The sequence below is a fragment of the Malania oleifera genome, chromosome 13 (assembly GCF_029873635.1).
Source record: "Malania oleifera isolate guangnan ecotype guangnan chromosome 13, ASM2987363v1, whole genome shotgun sequence".
NCBI classification, from domain to species: domain Eukaryota; kingdom Viridiplantae; phylum Streptophyta; class Magnoliopsida; order Santalales; family Ximeniaceae; genus Malania; species Malania oleifera.
In genome coordinates this window covers 7,935,905-7,956,650 of record NC_080429.1, presented here as the reverse complement: position 1 = coordinate 7,956,650, position 20,746 = coordinate 7,935,905, and the positions used below count along the sequence as shown (strand labels likewise).

General features: G+C 38.1%; 2 protein-coding genes across 2 annotated transcripts; one reads left to right on the top strand and one right to left on the bottom strand.

Moving 5' to 3' along the window:
- The first annotated feature begins 9,292 nt into the window (after positions 1 to 9,292).
- LOC131146886 (heat shock protein 83) lies at positions 9,293 to 12,398 on the top strand. Its single transcript, XM_058096722.1, has 4 exons — positions 9,293 to 9,796; positions 9,893 to 10,034; positions 10,198 to 10,478; positions 10,610 to 12,398. The coding sequence occupies exons 1-4, from the start codon at positions 9,659 to 9,661 to the stop codon at positions 12,155 to 12,157; spliced, it is 2,109 nt and encodes a 702-aa protein (XP_057952705.1). The 5' UTR covers positions 9,293 to 9,658; the 3' UTR covers positions 12,158 to 12,398.
- Positions 12,399 to 15,229: 2,831 nt separating this feature from the next.
- On the bottom strand, positions 15,230 to 19,736 carry LOC131146888 (small ribosomal subunit protein eS10z-like). Its single transcript, XM_058096723.1, has 5 exons — positions 19,599 to 19,736; positions 19,463 to 19,511; positions 18,631 to 18,913; positions 18,424 to 18,553; positions 15,230 to 15,600 (listed from the first exon to the last, which is right to left on the bottom strand). The coding sequence occupies exons 1-5, from the start codon at positions 19,599 to 19,601 to the stop codon at positions 15,529 to 15,531; spliced, it is 537 nt and encodes a 178-aa protein (XP_057952706.1). The 5' UTR covers positions 19,602 to 19,736; the 3' UTR covers positions 15,230 to 15,528.
- Positions 19,737 to 20,746: the final 1,010 nt, after the last annotated feature.

Below are 20,746 nucleotides of genomic sequence, written 5' to 3'. Positions count from 1 at the left end.
ATTTCTACTAAAATTCCCCTACTATAACGGGTCTAACACCCGCGGGGTTCTCCACTCAACATCCTGAAAACCATAAATTCCAAAATAAAATATCAATATTTTTTTACTTGCATCATTTCTTACAACTACTGGAAAGTCAAATTCCGAATAAAAAGACCTTACCCTAAATTTGGGATGAATTCTAACTTCATCCCACTGACAATCCGCTCCGTCAGACTTGTAGAGAACTCCGCTAGGAGCATCGTGGTGACCTTGGATCGCCAATCCGGCGACTGACGGAGCCAAAATTGAAGAGAGAAGAGGGAGAGGCCATATCAGAGAGAGAGAGAGAGAAGAGAGCGACGTTGAAAATTCTGTGTAAAATGAGTTTAAACACTATTTATACTGTGGGATTCGTCGATGAGCCACGTCACCTCGTCGACGAGTCCTTCAATAATTTCGTCGACGAACCTTACCCTTCGTCGACAAAATTCAGAGTAGCCTAAATTATTCTCTCGGTATTTTCTCGTCGACGAAGCTCACCCTCGTCGACGAGGCTCTGATAAATTTATTGGGATATTTTTCCCAAAGATTGATGTCGTCGACAAAGTCAACTGCCTCATTCTGTTACTGTTTCCATTTCTCTCATTCTTTATTATTTAAATACCATTATTCTTTGGGTCGTCACATTCTCCCCTCCTTATAAAATTTTGTCCTTGAAATTTACTATCTGTATTTCCTTCTATCATCCCATAAAGGCAAATGATCTACATATTTTATTACCTGACCTCACTTATGGCAGAGGAATACCGTAATTACATGGGTAGTTTTGGGAGATTACAACCATAAAAGAAAATTTCCCCCAAAACCAAAATACTACCTAACATACGCTCCACATTACAATTACACTAGACTCAACAAAATAAAATTACCATCTTAGCATATACATCAATATTATAATTCATCAAATAAATTGGGATATTTTCGTCTGATTTCATCTTTAAGCTCTCATAAGGCTTCTTCAATAGCATGATTTCTCCATAGAACTTTTACTAGTGGTATCTTCTTGCTGTGCAATTCTTGTTCTTTTCTATCTAAAATTTGTACTGGAACTTCTTCATATGCTAAAGCCTCACTGACTTCTAGTTCTGCATGGCTGATGACATGGGAAGGATTTGGGACGTATTTCTTTAGCATAGAAACATGAAATACGTCATGAACTCGAAATAGAGATGGCGGTAAAGCTAGCCGATAGACTACTGACCCAATTTTCTCTAATATCTCAAATGGGCCAATAAACCTATTGCTCAACTTACCCTTCTTTCCAAATCTCAAGATCCCCTTAAGTGGAGTTATTTTCAGAAATACATGATCACCCACTTCAAATTTCAGTTCTCGGTAGCGAGTATCAGCGTAGCTTTTCTGCCGATTCTGCGCTGCACTGATCCTGTCTTGAATAAGTCGGACTTTATCACACGCTTGCTGAATTATTTTTGGACCCAAAACTCACCGTTCGCCTACTTCATCCTAGAATAGAGGAGATCGGCATCTCCTACCATATAATACCTCGTAGGATGCCATGCCGATGCTAGTTTGATAACTGTTATTATAAGCAAATTCAACTAGCGGAAAAAACTGAATCCAGCAACCTCCAAAGTCTAGCATACAGGCACGAAGCATATCTTCTAATACTTGGATTGTTCTCTCTGTCTGGCCGTCTGTCTGAGGATGGAAGGCAGTGCTGAATGCTAACTGAGTCCCCAATGCCTCCTATAAACTCCTCCAGAACCGTGATGTAAAACGAGGGTCACGGTCTGAGACTACGGATACCGACACTCCATAGGGTTAAATAATCTCCAGTATATAAATCTCTGCTAACTTGTTCATAGGGTAGCTGACTTTAATGGGCAGAAAGTGTGTTGTCTTCGTCAATCTATCAACTACCACCCAAATGACATTGTGACCATACGACGCCGACAGTAGCCTCGTAACAAAATCCATGGATACGTGATCCCACTTCCACTCAGGAATGAATAATGACTGCAATTGACCAGCTGGTCTCTGGTGCTCAACCTTAACCTGCTGGCACGTCAAACACTGCTGCACAAATTCTGCTATTTCTCTCTTCATGCTACTCCACCAAAAATAATATCATAGATCCCTATGCATTTTCGTACTGCCTGGATGAACAGTGTATAGAGATCTATGTGCCTCCTCTAGAATCGTCCTTCTGATGCTATCATCTGCAGGCACACACAATTGGTACGAAATCTCAAAGTCCTATCATCAGAAATACTAAATTTCTCTCCCTAACTATCTTATATTCTGGCAAACACCTCCACTAACTCTGGATCATCTCTCTTAGCAGTTTTAATCTTTTCATATAATGTGAGTTGTACAACCAAACTGGCAATAAGCGCCTGAGGATCATCCTCCACTAATTCCACACCGAGTCTTTCTAAGTCCATCTGAATCGGATGCTGAACTATCACTACTAGCTGTGTTGCGTCTCCTGATTTACGGCTCAGTGCATCAGCTACCACATTTGCTTTACCTAGGTGATAACTGATGGTGCAGTCGTAATCCTTAACGAGTTCCAACCACCTCCTCTGCCGCATATTCAACTCTTTCCGTGTAAAGAAGTACTTTAGGCTCTTGTGATCCGAAAATATCTCACATCTCTCACCATAAAGGTAATGCCTCCAGATCTTCAGTGCATGTACAATTGCAACCAATTCTAAATCGTGAGTAGAATAGTTCTTTTCATACTCTTTCAACTGCCTGGACGCATACGCCACCACCTTACCATGCTACATCAATACACACCCAAGCCCTTTCAAAGACGCGTCACTGTAAATAACATAACCATCACCTCCCAATGGAATCGTCAGTTCTTGTGCAGTGACGAGCCACTGCTTTAATTTTTGGAAGTTCTACTCGCATTTTTTATCCCACATAAATCTGACATTTTTCCTAGTCAATCGTGTGAATAGTCCTGACAAAGCCAAAAATCCCTCAATAAAACAACGGTAATAACCTGTCAGTCCTAAGAAACTTTTAACTTCCTGCACATTCCTCGGCCTGGCCCAACTTACCATCGCATCAATCTTGCTGGGGTCCACTGAAATACCGTCCGCTGAGATCACGTGGCCTAAAAATGCTACCCTCTCAAGTCAGAACTCACACTTGCAACATCTACCTCAAATGCACCTCATGATCCTCAAAACTCCTCGAGTACACCAGTATATCATCAATGAAAACTACTTCAAACTGATATAGATATTGGTGAAAAACTTTGTTCATCAAGTCCATAAACACGACTGGGGCATTCATCAGACCAATCGGCATAACGAGGAACTCGTAGTGCCCATACCTGGTCCTGAAGGCTATTTTCGCGACGTCCTCTGCTTTCACTCTTACTTGATGATACCCTGATATGAGGTCGATCTTAGAATACATCTGTGTACCCTAGAGTTGATCAAACAAATCATCGATACGGGGTAGAGGATATTTATTCTTAATAATAACCTTATTGATTTCTCTGTAATTGATACACATCCTCATGGACCCGTCTTTCTTCTTTATGAATAACACTAGAGCTCCCCGCAGTGATACACTGGGTCGTATAAATCCCCTATTCAACAGGTCTTGCAACTGATTCTTCAATTCTCCCAACTCGGCTAGAGCCATACGATAAGGAACCTTAGAAATCGGTGCGGTCCCTAGAGGTAAATCTATAGGAAAATTCATCTCGCGCACATGAGGCAACCCTGGTAGTTCATCTGGAAAAACATCTGAAAATTCTCATACTACTGGGGTGCTGTCAATCTTCAATTCATTTTCAGATACTTCTTTCATAAATTTTATAAACCCCTGACCTCCGTCCAAGAGTAATCCACTCACCTGCACGGCTGATACCAACTATGATGGTGCCCGTACACGTGCACCAGCGAATCCGAATTCCTGCTCACTAGGGGGTTTGGAAACTACTTCTTTCTGATGACAGTCAATACTAGCGTGATTGGCAGCCAACTAGTCCATACCCAATATTATATCAAACTCACACATATCAAATACAATCAGGTCCGTTGGTAGCACTCTCCCCTGAATTTTTATTGGATAGCTTCTAAGTACCCTTTGACATCTAATCACTAACTTTGATGGTGTAGCTACTGACAGCGCTATATCTAATGACTAGGTCTCACTCTCAAATAATTTAACATAAGATGCAGAAATAAAAGAATGAGTAGCATTCGAGTAAAAAAGAACAATAACTGGATATGATAAAACAGTAAATGTACCTGTCACCACATCCGTAGCAGCCTCTGCATCACCCGTCGTTAGAGCGTATACTCGCACTGGGGCCATATTCCTCTGTTGGCCACCACGAGGCGCTTGGTATCCTCCCCAAGCTACCTGATGTCCTCCCTAATAGGGCCTGGGTGCTGAGTCTTGGTCTAGTTGACCTGGGCATTCGCGTACCACGTAACCGGGTCTTCCGCAGTGATAACATACTCCTCTACCTACCCGACACTCCCCTAGATGACGTCTCCCGCACGTCTAACATATTGGGTAAGTCGGCGTACCCTGATCCCCACGGGGTCCTATCGTCAGCTACTGATCCCTCCTATCTTGACCTCCTCTCCATGGAGCCCTACTGGAGCTAGCCTGAAAACTCTGAGGTGCAGGCCTCTACCTCTGACTGTGAGCTGTTAAACCCCTCTAAATACCACTTTTGATGATCGCAGCTCTATTTACAACCTCTGTGAATGTCTGAGCCCTGAAACCAATCACCTGCTCAAACAAGTTTTGCCTGACTCCCTCTTCAAACTTCCTTGTCTTTTTCTCTTCATCAGGTGTTAAATGTGGAGCAAAACGTGACAACTCGATAAACCAAGCCGCGTACTGGAATATGATCATCTGCTCCTGTACCAGATGCATAAACTCTACTGCTTTCGCACTCTAAACAATAGCAGGGAAATATCGTTCGAAGAAAAGCTCTTTAAATAAGTCCCACATCACTGGAACTAGAACCAGCCTCTGCTCCTCTATCAGACGCGCTGATCTCCACCAGCGCTTCGCCTCCCATGTTAGTTTGAACACCGCAAACACCACCTTTTGCTCATCTGTGCAAGGAAGCACTGTCAACGTCCCTTCAATGTCCAGGACCCAATTCTCAACTACAGTCGAGTCATTTCCTCCAGCAAAGGATGGGGGCTTCATATGCGTGAACTGCTCGATCGAACAGCCACGCTCCCCAGAACTCCTAGCCATCTCAACGATCACCTGCTGAGTGACACTACGCAGCACAACATCTATATCTCCTCCACCTATGTTGGAAGGTCCCGGCCTATCCTCCTTAGCATTCGTGCCACTGCTTCTTAGGTCCATCCTGAAAATAAAAAACACACTTAAGCACTTTATCTCCTATACGGACCTATCCTGTACCAATTCAAAACTAATTACCTTCCCTAACCTTAACTTAATATCCAGTTCTATCACCTAAACACACGATCTGACAATAGTTTACTATGATTTTCCTGAAATCGTCACCCCAAGAAAAACACAGAAACCACCACGGTAATCCTGTACCCAGGCCATAGAACAAACCTCAAATTCTTTCCTATACTCTGGTATTACTTAGCAACCTAAGCTCTGATACCAAACTGTAACAACCTACTATTTAACTAAGTTTTTTATTTTTTTATTTTATACAATGACATTTAACATGCTCTGATACCATACTTGATTAAACCCAATCATCGACCTAAGCAGCGAGAAGCATAAATTAAGTAAACATAACCATATGAAAGTATACACAATACCAGAGTGCTAAAATGTTTCTCAAAATATACATGTACGACTATTCCCCAAAATACCCTCAACTAGTTGGGGCTATACAAAAATACTCCAAAAACATACTCACTATCTACTGACAGGACAGTACTGCAACCCTTCTATCTACGAGCCTAGTATGCTCGGCACCTGGGTCACCTGAAAAATGTTAAATTAATTGGGATGAGTCAACGCTCAATAAGACAAAATATGCTATTGCTAGTGTGTGGCAGATGAGTTACAATATTATGAAAATTTGTTTTCGTAAAATCATGTATAACTGAATCTGTAAATACAGTACAAGTAAGAGAAACCACCACCATTTTCATGTTACTTAACATATCAGTATTTTAGGTTACTATTTAAAATACTACTAATGTACATAAGTATATTCTTTATCTTTGGAAATCTGTATATACATAATAATAACTGAAATCTTCCCTGCGGATAACTGTGTGTTATGATTTAACCCCTCATGATAGGGTTGTGCAACCCGTAGGCGCTACCCTGGTTGGCCGACCAGGGTAAACCACTATACTCCCTCGGTCCGATCTGCCCTTCTCAACCCATATTTGATGGGGAGTCAGTCCACGTTTAGGGCACTATACGATCGATCTACTACCACGTATTATCTAAATAGGTGGTTGCACTCTGTAAACTGTATGTAACTACGGTACCATGCTCAGTAACTATATGGTCCAATAGGGTCTGATACTATATAATATATTTCTATATACAACTAATTGTTTTACCATGATTCTGTAATAACTGTATAAACCATGACAATGAAATAAACTGTAACTGTATCATCTGTATCTCTTAACTGAATTGTAATCTGTAAGTCATGGTATTGAAAATGCATAATCATGATATTGAAAACTGTATAATCATGAATTGTATAATTATGGTACTGAAAACTGTATAATCATGGCATTCTATAATTACTATAAAATATAACCACTGGCTGTATATTCTGTAAAATTTATCTTGAAAATACTGTAAAACATGTCTCTTTACTATATCCATATTCTCAAGCCACACAGAAATTTTAAACATGTTATACATAAATGATAAGCTGTATAAATTTCTATCATGAATAATCATCTGATAAAAACATATGGTTTATACTGAAACATAGTAAAATAGTCTAGCATAGCATATTTCTCTTACCTGATTTATGTTAAAATTCCCCTACTATAATGGGTCTAATACCCGCGGGGTTCTCCACTCAACACCCTGGAAAACCATAAATCCCAAAATAAAATATCAATATTTCTTTGCCTGTATCATTTCTTACAACTGCTGGAAAGTCAAATTCCGAATAAAAGACCTTACCCTAAATTTAGGATGAATTATAGAGTACTAACATGTTTCCCAAAATATACACATATATCTGTTTCCCAAAATACCCTAAACTATACTAGGATATACAAAAATCCTTCACAAACATACTCACTATCCACTGACAAGGCAATACAGTGGCCCCTCTATCTGTGAGTCTGATCTGCTCGCCTACCTGGATCACCTGAAAAATGATTTAACGCTGGGAAGAGCCAACGCTCAGTAAGACGAAATATGTTATTACTAGTGTGTGACAAATGAGTTACAATATTATGAAAATCTGTTTTCTGTTACTGTTTCCACTTCTCTCCCTCTTTAATATTTAAATATCATTATTCTTTGGGTTGTCACAGTTGGGGACTTATTTGGTATTTTCAAAATGTTTAATCAAGTTTTAACCTCAACTGCTGCAATATAAATGTGGTCCTTAGGGTTGGTCACCCGAAAAGACACATAGAGAAAAGGTAAACTTTTAGGTTCAGGTGCTCGAGGGTAAGTTTGGTTGGCTAAAGCCAAGGTGATTTTTCAAAAGATCGAGGTTCAATCGATCGATGGATAGTTTGATCTGCCGAACATCACAATTCGATCGCCTGAGCCTATTTTGAATTAAATGTTCGGTCGCTTGGGGACAGTGGAAAGGTACCTTTTAAACATTTGGTCGACCGGAGACAGTTAGTTCAATTTCAATTCCATCGCCTGGGCTTCAGTAAACTATGTTGTCTTTTACCTATTCAATCGACCGAGGCGTTTTTAACGCCTTAAGTTCAGTCGGCCGAAGCCCTTTCAAAAGTAAAGATAGGTCTTGTTTTTGATTTAAAATTCACTCTTGATTGCATGGAAATGATTTGCGAGTTTAAAGGGATTTTGCAAGGGATATTTAGGAACCTAATAGTCAATCTATAGTTTAGGCTTTTTAATTTAGCCTAAAAACATGGCGTCGGTCGACCAATGGTCATTGAGTTCCCTATGGTCAGACTATGGCCTTTGAACAAAAACCTATCATGCATGAGATGCAATTATTACAAACCACAAATATTACAGACCAAGTAAGTTTTCTTCTTCTTTGCTCTCCTAAAATTTCATAGAATATGTCAGGAGTATGTGCGCTTTACGTCATTTCTGACTTCCATTTCCTTGCCTTATGTGTGTGTTTGAATTAAAGACATGTTCAAGTACTAAGTTCGCACATAAGTAACTTATAGTTTGTCATTATCAAAATCAGGGATTGAACTCAAAAAGTTAACAAACCCTCTAAAACCTTGAAATCTAAATCCTGAACCACATGCCATAAATTCTAAACCCTAAACTCTAACCCTCTAAAACCCTAAATCGTAAAACATAAACCCTAAACCCTGAACCCCAAACCCCAAATCCTAAACCTTAAAAACTCAAGACCCTATACCCTAACCCTTTAAACCCTAAACCCTAAACTTTAAAGCCTAACCCTACTGAACCCCAAACCCTAAATAATTATGTGGTTGCTTTGTAGGTAACTTTATTTCACGAGTTTACTATCTAAGATACATTTAATTTTCTTGAGATTTTTATTTTATCTTGTAATTTAAATATGTCATTACTTTGCATCTTGACGTGCTCTCTTCACTAGATAAACTATTCTTTGACTTATTGAAGTAATCTTGTCATTTTTACCTCATTTATCAACATTTTCCCATTCTTTTGCTCCATGCACACATTGTACACCAATACTTTTCTTAGTTTGACATGCTCTTTGGATGATTTTCCTTACCAAATTTAGCTCCATTCCTAAATTTTATTCTTGGGCGTAACAATAAACTTTTTCCATTATTTGACAATACATGAATACCATAATAATGTAAAGTTTTTTTTTTTTTTTGAATGTTTTCATCCTCCCTCTAAACTCATCTTTCATATTCAACAATTAGTTATGGAATGATTGAAAAAATTTTACATTTAAATTTAAAACTAATTTCAGTTATATTCAATTCACAAATTTTAATTTGTGTCTAACATTTTATGCTTAATACTTAGTTTTGTTAATTTTATCCGGCATTTTACCCTATAAAAATTCAAAATATAAATTCTTGATGCCCGCGAGCACGTAACATCCACGGCGACCGCGAGGCTTTTTAATAGAACATTCCAGATTTACCCGCTCGCCGAACGTTCTCGATTTCAAAACCCTTTTTAAAAATTTCCAAGCGACGCCGTTTCTGCAGGTCCATGACTCCATCCCATCAAACGACGACGCTTCGAGGACAGCGCGAATGACGGTTACCTCCAGAAATGTATGGAAGAGTCGAGAAGCACGAAGGAGACGAAGCGAGAAGGAACCCGAACAGAGTCTCTCGTATATATAACCTTCGTCTTCTCCTTCCCTACCAACTCCAGAAAATTGCTTCAAGTTGCTGTTGCGATAGCCAAAACCTAGCTCGGTCTCTTTTCTCGTTTCTGTCACTCTCTTGAAGAGGGCTGTTCGTGTTAATTTGTTCCCGGTTGTGTAGATTGCTCAAGGTTGAAGGAGATGGCGGATGTTAACATGGCTGATGCGGAGACCTTTGCCTTCCAGGCTGAGATCAACCAGCTTCTGAGCCTCATAATCAATACTTTTTACAGTAACAAGGAGATTTTCCTTCGGGAACTCATCAGCAACGCCTCTGACGTATGTCTTTTTTTATAGGAATTCTCTGTTTCTCTCTGATTTTTCATTTTTGAATGTTGATTGGAGTTACGAAGAATGATTTTGGGTTTGTTGCAGGCGCTGGATAAGATCAGATATGAGAGTTTGACGGACAAGAGCAAGCTCGATGCTCAGCCTGAGCTTTTCATTCGGATTGTTCCTGACAATGTGAACAAGACGCTCTCGATCATCGACAGTGGAGTTGGTATGACCAAAGGAGGTATGATCATTATGTAATTCCTCACCGAAGAATTAATCGAAGGAAATTTCTCATGCTAATTTTTAATGAGTTATGGAAAAAACTTCCTAGAAATGTCACTGTAACAATTGCGGATAAGTTCGTATGTTTAGTCTGATTTGGTTTCACTAATGGATATGGGTAGATTTGGTGAACAATTTGGGGACAATTGCGAGGTCTGGCACAAAAGAATTCATGGAAGCTTTACAGGCCGGGGCAGACGTGAGCATGATTGGGCAATTCGGCGTCGGTTTTTACTCCGCTTACCTTGTTGCGGAGAAGGTCATTGTGACCACTAAGCATAACGACGACGAGCAGTACGTTTGGGAATCACAAGCTGGTGGTTCTTTCACCGTCACAAGGGACGTCAGCGGAGAGCAACTTGGCAGGGGTACCAAGATCACCCTCTTCCTGAAGGAGGACCAGGTAAGAACCCGCCTCAAGATTCAGAACCTGTTGTCTATCTAGAAAATTTCAGTCAAACTGGTGACCCTGTACTTAACAAACAACTGGCCAATAGAGATTTTTTTTTAACCTGTCTCGTTATATTCGTGCAGCTGGACTACTTGGAAGAGAGGAAGATCAAGGACCTTGTGAAGAAGCACTCTGAGTTCATTAGCTATCCAATCTATCTCTGGACCGAAAAGACTACAGAGAAAGAAATCAGTGATGATGAAGACGATGAACCCAAGAAAGAAGAGGAAGGAGATGTTGAGGATGTTGATGAGGAGAAGGAAACCAAGTCCAAGAAGAAGAAGATCAAGGAGGTTTCCCATGAGTGGCAGCTCATCAACAAACAGAAACCCATCTGGCTGCGCAAGCCAGAGGAGATCACGAAGGAGGAATATGCTTCCTTCTACAAGAGCTTAACCAACGATTGGGAAGATCATCTCGCCGTGAAGCACTTCTCCGTCGAGGGACAGCTCGAATTCAAGGCCATTCTCTTTGTTCCTAGAAGGGCTCCGTTCGATCTATTCGACACGCGGAAGAAGATGAACAACATCAAGCTCTATGTGAGGAGGGTGTTCATCATGGACAACTGCGAGGAGCTCATCCCGGAGTACCTCGGGTTCGTGAAGGGAGTTGTCGATTCCGATGACTTGCCACTCAACATCTCTCGTGAGACGCTGCAGCAGAACAAGATTCTGAAGGTGATCAGGAAGAATATTGTGAAGAAATGCATTGAGATGTTCAACGAGATAGCTGAGAACAAAGAGGATTACAATAAATTCTACGAAGCTTTCTCGAAGAATTTGAAATTAGGCATCCACGAGGACAGCCAGAACAGGGCTAAATTGGCAGATCTGCTTCGCTACCACTCGACGAAGAGCGGCGAGGAGCTTACCAGCTTGAAGGACTACGTTACCAGGATGAAAGAGGGCCAGAATGACATCTACTACATAACCGGTGAGAGCAAGAAAGCAGTTGAGAACTCACCATTCCTGGAACGGCTCAAGAAGAAAGGATACGAAGTTCTGTTCATGGTGGATGCAATTGACGAGTACGCCGTCGGGCAATTGAAGGAATACGACGGGAAGAAGCTGGTTTCTGCCACAAAGGAAGGATTGAAGCTTGACGACGAGACAGAGGAAGAGAAGAATAAAAGAGAGGAAAAGAAGAAGTCGTTCGAGAATCTCTGCAAGACCATTAAGGACATTCTGGGAGACAAGGTGGAGAAGGTGGTGGTTTCGGACAGGATTGTGGACTCGCCGTGCTGTTTGGTGACCGGCGAATATGGATGGTCGGCGAACATGGAGAGAATCATGAAAGCTCAGGCGCTAAGGGACAGCAGCATGAGCTCGTACATGTCTTCCAAGAAAACAATGGAGATTAATCCGGACAACGGGATCATGGAGGAGCTGAGGAAGAGAGCTGAGGCCGATAAGAACGACAAATCGGTGAAGGATCTGGTGTTGTTGCTATTTGAGACTGCGCTCTTGACGTCTGGGTTTAGTCTGGATGATCCGAACACATTTGCGGCAAGAATCAACAGGATGTTGAAGCTGGGGCTGAGCATCGATGAAGAAGAGGAGGGAGGAGAGGACATGGAGATGCCGGCATTGGAGGAGGCGAACGAGGAGAGCAAGATGGAGGAAGTAGACTAAATTAAGCTAGGTGCTGCTGCAATGGCCAGATGATCGCTTGTTTTGTATGGAGATCTTGCTTGCAGTCAACCTTTTTCTTGCTGTTTGTTTTGGGTTTTGAGGTTTTAGAGTTTTGGGGTTAGTGTATTTCTGGGTTTGGTAGTTGGTGTCTGTATTGTGCGACTTGGTTACCGCCTCCCCGCATTTTGTATAATTGTACGGCGTGTGGGTATAAAATTAATCTGCGTGAATTCCTCACAAATGGTTTTTTTTTTTTTTTTGGGGGGGTGGGGTAGGTGGGTAACGAGGCACTCCTATCACCTACGAGGCCAATTGGACCTTCCGGTACAGCACCAAACTCCGCTTACACTAATAGTGCCATTAACTGGCGTACGACTTGTGCTCGAGGGTTTCATTTGATTCTAAGTCTCGTTATTGTAGATAGTAGGGGTGTGTAATCAATCATAATCAAATTAGTATTAAATTGAATTTTTGGTTAATTGAAATAAATTATAATTAATTACGTAGGTAAAGTATGATTATAATTGATTGTTGGGAAAAAAAATATCTGATGATTGAATGTCTTCAAAATTTAACTTTTAACAAATTGAGACTTTTGAGTGGCACTCGGGCGATGACCATAGTGAGGGTTAGGGCGACAGACATGAGTTAAACGGCTAGGGCAATGGCATGGCAATTGGTGATGGTTAGGGCATGGCTAGGACAACATGGGGTCAAGGGATCAAGATGGTTGGAAGCTTGAGGGTGGAGGGCTTGGACTGTGGGCATCGATTCTTGAAGAGTCAATAGAGTGATGGATGCTCGTCACTGGATTGCTAGGAAGTCATCGGTGTTGGTTGAATTGAAACTTGGGAACTCTAATTCTCAAAGACAAAGTGTGGAATGGAAAGTTTGGAATCATGGAATTAGTGGAGTAGCGAACAATGGAATCCTAATTATAAATTATAGAATTTATATTTAATTATTAATTAATTATATAATTTGATTAATTTAATTAATCGAAATATAATTTCTTCATAACTCAACTGAAAATCGAATAATTAATTTTACCAAAATATAAAATCGTCGATCAAATTTGTTCAATTTTTAGCCATACAGCTAGTTGCAAATCTGATAGGTTTAATTAAGGGATTGCTTGTATTTGAGGCGACAAAGGGATTGTCTACCATATATTGAGAAAAACTTAACTTAGGGGAGAAGAAAGAGGTTGGGATTTATGGCAGGAACCATTTCAACTCAAACCTTCCATTACACTTTTTTTTTTTTTTTTTTATAATTTAAAACAAGTTTGGGTTAAGTATTTTCAAAAACAAGAACAATGAACGTAATTTATTAATGCAATCATTATTATTGTTATTATTAAAAGTGAATTACACTTAAAAATCACTTCCCTAAAACCTGTACTTATATGAGTATTTAGATATATTTTCAAAAATATTTTTTTGAGAAACAGTCCAATTAACACAAATCTTTTGTACTTTATATCTCAGATTAACCAAATAGCCCTAAGGTTTTCAAGGCTTTCAGGAAATGTCCGTTTTATAAAATTTTAAGTGTTTCTAATTTAATATTCTAGTAATGTCATAATGTATCCATTTTTGATTGACAAATAAAATTTAACATTTCAGCCATTTCATTTTATCAATTATATTATTTAATTATATTTAAAGAAAATCTTATTACCTATTATAAATTTCCTAAAGTATGGAAATGTGTTATGTGGTTTCTTTTGGTCACGCACAATGAGTTCAGTCAAATCTACATCACATCCATTGACGATCACAAATTTAGAGACTTCAATTTTCTAGCAAATTTGCTAGCATTGACTTTCAATTTCAAGATTACAAGATAAAGATCAATCATCATCATAAACAATTATTTATTTGTGGATGCACTGGTGAACATCAAGAACTAAAACCTCCATTGATTGCCATGAGGTTGTCGATGTCAATTTGTTTCAGCACATAAAAGCTGGTTAAGCTTTGCTTGATGTAGAGTGAAATGGAGCTGTAGGGGTGGAGGAAGATTAGTCTCCTCCAAATATCACAGCTATGAGCCAAATAAAGGAAGGATGCATTGATATGAAATAAGAATCCACCATTCCAGTACCCTCAAATTATTGAACCAAATGTCAGCAAAACAAATGGCACTAACCTCCCCATTTGACAAAGAAGACAAACTTCAACCAAGATTTTTAAAATTCTTTTGACATCCAATAAAGTTTCAAAAAATTCACAAATCTCCCTAGAAATTTACCAAAAAAACATAAACCTCTCAAAAAGTTTATCTTTTTACAAAATACAAGTCTTTTGAAAAACCTAAGCAGAGGTCCCTACAATTCTTAAATAATTAGGGAGATTTCCTGAATTTTTGAAACATAGGAGAAATTCATCTTTTTACCAAACCTCAAGAAAGATTGGTGTCTTTCACCCTAAACTTCATTATTTTACCCATGCATTCTTGAAAGTAGACATTTTCACAAACCAAAAACAAAATACAACAGCTTTGGATGTTGTTCCATGTCCCGTGCTCTAATTGGGTGGCCAAAATCAAAACTAGCCATCTTCAGTTACAGGCTTTCGGATGCCTAACTAGCTTATAAAGGTCAAGCAGTAATAATATTAGGAATGCTGGCGATAAAAATTTGAATGGTAAGACTTTGGACTAGGGCATAATTGTTCAAACACCCGAACCGGCTGCATTTTTTTCTCCTCTATGCTAATATATCTCTCTGCTTGTTCTCTTCCTAAAAACACAAAAAGTGGCAGATCCTCATGGGAGCTCTCCTCCACAATTCTCTTTCTAGTACCTATATAGAAAGACAGCTTATCCAATTCTCTATCCCTAGTTTCGGATCGGGAGGCAGATTGTGCTCATATCACCCACCCATATCAAACATATTCCCCATTATATGTAGCCTCATTCACATCCTTTGGACATCCATACACAGAAAGAAGCAAGATCCCTGGTGAAAATTGCAAAACTTGCAAATAGAAGGGCGCATAAATGCAACCAAGTATATCGGCATTCAAACCAAGGGTGTCATTATTCCTCATTCCACACTCATCTGTAGAAGCATTAATATGATATCATCTAATTTATCACAGTAGAAATAAAATATATTGTATAGACATTTAACCTCAACATAGCTTTTTAGTACTAACAACGGAAAATTGAAGAGTAGCACATCCACCAAAAACCAAAACTTGTCCAGATATAAACTTAATGAAAATATTATACTTCAAAAGGCTAACAAAATGTTGTTGAACTTCAACTGCCACACCAGATCAGTCCTCAATTTTCAACTCCTAAATTCGCCATAGCTGATGATTTTGAAAAAAAAAAAACAAATAAATCAAGGAAAACCTGAACTAAATGGAGGGTCCACCATATGATCCAGCTCCACGACCAAAGCCAGGCCTACCACCAGAAGGTCCAGAACCCTGAAAAATTAAAGATAATAAGTAATGTAAAAAGTATAAACAAGATAATTATGGAATAGTTATTGGGGGTAAAGAGGTAAAGGCATTTCATGACAAGTAAACGTAAAAGATTATCACAATAAAATTACATCCAAAGCCATATTTCCAATCTAATAGTTAAAACTAAGGGAAAACCAAAACCTGCTAAAAGTTACAGTCAACACCGGGATATTTGGAAAAATTATCATAATAAGAAAGCCTCCTATGGTGACAACAATGATATCATTTGAAAATCCAACAGTACCAGCAGAATCACCATAAAAATGAGTTGCATCCCTCAAGAATCCAACTATCAATCATGATACAAATCACAATCAGGAAACATTCAAAACACAAGGAGCCAAAATAATCTAATCCCACAAATTCAATGCAGCTCTCAAAAGCATCAGAACCCAACAGAAGCCGTCTAACCAGTTCTCCCCCCACACCACAACCCCAACTTGAATAATTGAAGTGCACAAACAATAGTAAAAGATGCTACCATCACAAGCAAATTTTACCTACTTTGTTTTCAATTTTAGCTCTTTGACAAGGTCAGTTGGATTTAAATATATACATGAACAATCCATTTACTCTTAAGAACTTAAAATAACTCCTTAGATGCGCATTCTGATTATGATGCAGGCAAGGTCACAATGGCTAACAAGGAATTGTCATCAAGAGCAATTAGAAATTCAATCCATTTGTCAAAACAAGAAGAAACAAAGATACCATGTTAAATCCTACTATTGGCATTAAAATATACCTAAAATTAATTTCTTGTTAATGAATTGTACGATATAAATTTAAAATGGATAATCACTACATTCTCATACATGTTAATATTACATTGTTTCATGGTTGATAATTTATTTCATACATAATTGCAGGAGGAGAATATCATTCAACCTCCTTCTAAGATGGGAGATTCTCCATGAAGGCTCGAGGGGAAGCAAAACAAAAACAAACTAGAATACCCTTAGATCAGCAGCTTCTTGTCAAGCAGGAATGATTTGTGGAGGGGAATACCAATGGCGGTAACATGGGCAACAGCATCTAGACCCAGGCTAACAAACATACTAAACGTGTTTTGACAGTTTACATTCTCCATGTAGGCCCCATTAAAGCTACAGTGTGGACCGACATAACAGTCGATAATTATAGCATAGGTCTTAAAAAAACATTTTGGTAGTAGATTTTGGCCCAAAGAACACGAAATTCCTCGTAAATTGCTTCAAACTGACGCATGGTACCAGGGTCCTGATTCTTGAGCATGCTAATCAATAAATATAGAATTTGAAATTTGAATGGCAGACTGCAAAAAGGGAGGGACTTGCCAGGCTCCAGAATGCATCAAGAGAATGCAAGGAAAAACTAGACAAAACCCAATGAAAGAAGGTTAGATAAAAAAGATGTTACAGCAGAAGAGAACATCCTAGCCAGGTGAAGATAACTTCAAACAAGAAATTTGACAGTCAAAAAAACAAGTGTGGCTCACAATGGTCCCAATTCACTACTAGCCAAAAAGTCACTATAAATGAATAATGTTTTCGTATGGATGGGAAGAATGGAGATGAGCAGTAAAGGCTATATAGCACAATAAGAAAGAAACATAATCAACCTCAACGTGTACAATTAATACGATCTCCAAGTATTTAAAGTCATAAAGATTTCAGTGAATGGAGTTGGAGCCTTGGAGGAAAACTTAAGTTAACCTAAACAAATTTTTTACATTTTTGTTTGTTGTCTTAGGGTTCACAAATAAAGAGAAATTACACGTGAATGCTTCAATCATTATTTCAACGGTGATAAACAGATACCAAGAATTAATTAATTCCCTCAATTGAAAATTTAAACCATAGTAAATAGAAAAAGCTGACACCCCAGAAACACATCCATACAAATGTTCCAAAGCATGGTACACTTTTATTCTAGAACACTAAATCTAAAGATTCTAAGCAATAACAAAATAATTTTCACATAAATATTTTTTTATTAGTTACAGTGGATAATAATCACATTATGTAATTACATCTTAATTCATTATTTATCTACAAATTTCTTTTAAATTTTGAAACACTTCAACATCTTCCAAAATATGCAAGTGACATTACATATTTTTCACCAGTATATCTATACTTAGATGGATCGGAATGTTGGGTGACGAAGAAACATAATATCCAAAAAGTAAAAGTTGCCGAAATGAGAACGTTTAGATGGATGAGGGTATAGCATTGAAAGATAAATTAACGAATGAACATATTCGTAGTAAGTTAGGTGTAACTCCTATAAAAGATAAGATAAGGGAGGGACGACTCCAAATGGTATGGACACTTGCAACGTAGGCCTTATAGTGCACCTATGAGGAAGAGTGATTTAGTTACTGTGGGGGGCAGTAGAAAGGGTAGGGATAGACCTAAAATAACTTGGGAGGAGACAGTGAGTAAGGATTTAATATCCTTGAATCTATCAAAAAAATTATCCATGATCGCATAAATTGGCGGAAAAGGATTCATATAGCCGACCCCACTTAATGGGACTAAGGCTTGGTTTTGTTGTTGTTGTTGTATATCTATATAAATATACTCCTAAAGTTCCACATTTTAAAGCATGTACCAAATCACAACCCCTTCCTCATTCCATGAACTAGATCATTCAACGCTCTACGTAACGTTGGTTTTTAAGATCTACTCCCAATTTCCCATGTTCCAATCTTCCAATTGTTTTACCCAACATAACTAAGCACTGGTTTATACATGTAGTTAATCCAACTACAGCAACGAGGATATGAAATTAGTTAATTACCCTGAAAGAAGGCTGGAAGTCAGCTGGAGCTCCGCTTTTCTCACCGCCAAACTCACCAGGGGCTCCTCTAGGACCTCCACGATACCCATCACGATCACCAAACCTGGGTCTGTCACCTTCAAAACGTCCCCTATATTTTCAAAATGCACCACATTAGTCACATAACTTAGGAAAAGTATAAACCAATTATAATGATAATAATAATACCGTGGGCGATCACCAGGTGCCCCACCCATGGGCCGACCAGGTGGCTTCACGGACTTCTTCAAGGTGGCAGGCACAATCTCTGATGGGAGACTGAGGTAAGTCCTCAAATGCTCAATGCCATCATTTGTCAGGAACCAATAGTAGTGCATCCAGGCAAAGGTCTCACGCACATACTCCTTTGACTTGAATCTTTGCATCAGCTTAATCACATGAAGATTGGGGACCCCCTCAATTTCAGGATGTTTCGCCAGATTATAGTCTTTCTTTGCATAGCAAACTCCCTCTATAAATTTACAAAGGAAGAGAGGGGTAAAAAACATATAATCCCAATTGTTCCAGTCCGTGAGGAGAACATTAAGAAAAGAAGATACCTGACCCCCTGTTTGAAAAGATAGAACTCAAACCTTGGATTTGAACATGTATGGGCTTGGACAAATTTCAATACAAAATTTTGTTCGGTTATTCCACACAAACCCAAATCAATAACTTGAAATGAGAGTTCCCAACCAGAGTGTCGAAGTTCAAATTAAAATTTTCTTGATATTTGACGGCCAAAGTAATAACAAGTCTCCAAAGAAAGTAACCACTATAATTATCGCCTAATTGAGAGTGATTTTTGTTTCCACAACATTAAACATGATTGCGAACTATATTTTCCTTCGTTTAATATCAAAAAGCGCTGTGGATCTCTCAACTATTTAGATGTTCTACCTCGGCCATTTTCTCTACCCCCCCTGGGCTTCCTCAGGAATCAAACGGAGATATAGCGTGCGATAATTGACAAATTAAAACAAAATCAATGAACAAAGCAAAGAAAAGAGAAAAAAGAGACCTTTGAAGAGGTACTTGCAGATCTCTTTGCGGTTCTTCTCCGGAATAATCTGTAAGAACAAAAAAGTGTAAGCTTGGTGAATTGAAATTTCTCAACAGAAGCTAGCAATAGAGATAGAGAGAAAAAACAGCCGTACCATGGTTACTATGAGAGAGGAAGAGAAAGAGAGAGAACGCCGATCGAAGAGGAACCCTTGCTTCGCAACAAGCTGCAGAGAGTACAAAAACCCTAGCAGAAAATAGTTTATATCGTCTGTGTTGTGGTGTCATTTGGTTTGTGCGGTACATTTGGGCCTGGATGTGGCCCAGCACAGCCATTTTCTGGATATGGGCCGAATTTGGACTTGGATTACACCCGACAAAACCTTTTCGTGGGGAGGATTGGACTTTCGGGCTTGGAGCTTTTCCACCTAGGGCTCTGGATTTTATATTGGTCTGTTGGTGTTGGGTATCAATCCGAACTTGTAAAATATTAAAAAATAAAAAATAAAAATTGGAATAATTTCACTTTTGCATAATTAAAAGAAGTAAAAAATAAAAATGAAAATAAAAATAAAAATAAAAAATATGCGAAATCAATTAACAAATTTTAGTTTTATGCATCTTTAATATTTAATTTTCCTTAATTTGTAATCATATTAAAATAATTTTTTCATTTTTAATGGTATTTGATACAGAAAGAAACTATAGTAAAAAATAAATTTTCTTCTTATTTTCTTTTCCCATGAAAAAATTTGGATTCAAACTTATCAAAGATATAAGGACCCACTTGGATAAAAAAAATTTGGTTGGGAAAAGGAAAATAAGGAAACTCATTTTCTATTATATTTGTCCTCTATACTAAATACTAAAAATAAAAAAATTAATATAGTTAAAAATTAAGAAAAATTAAATGTAAATAGTGTATAAAAACATATTTCTATTCATTAATTTATTATATTTTTTAATTTCTTTTTCACTTTTCTTGATAACTAAATATGAAAAAATATATTTATTTAAATTTTCCTTTTCTTTCTCTAAGATTTTCAAGTATCAAACAAGGCCTCTAGGAAATGGAAAGAGAAATATGGAAGATTTTTTTTAATGTTTGGTCATTAAAGAAAGTGATAAGGAAAATAAAATATTTAACAGATTAATAAATAAAATTTTAATTTTTCATATCATTAATATTTATTTATTTTTTAAAAAAAATTTAATCATATTGTAACAAAAAAACTGTTTTTAATACCATTTGATGTGAAGAGGAAATGCAATGAAAAATACATTTCTTTCTTATTTTCCTTTC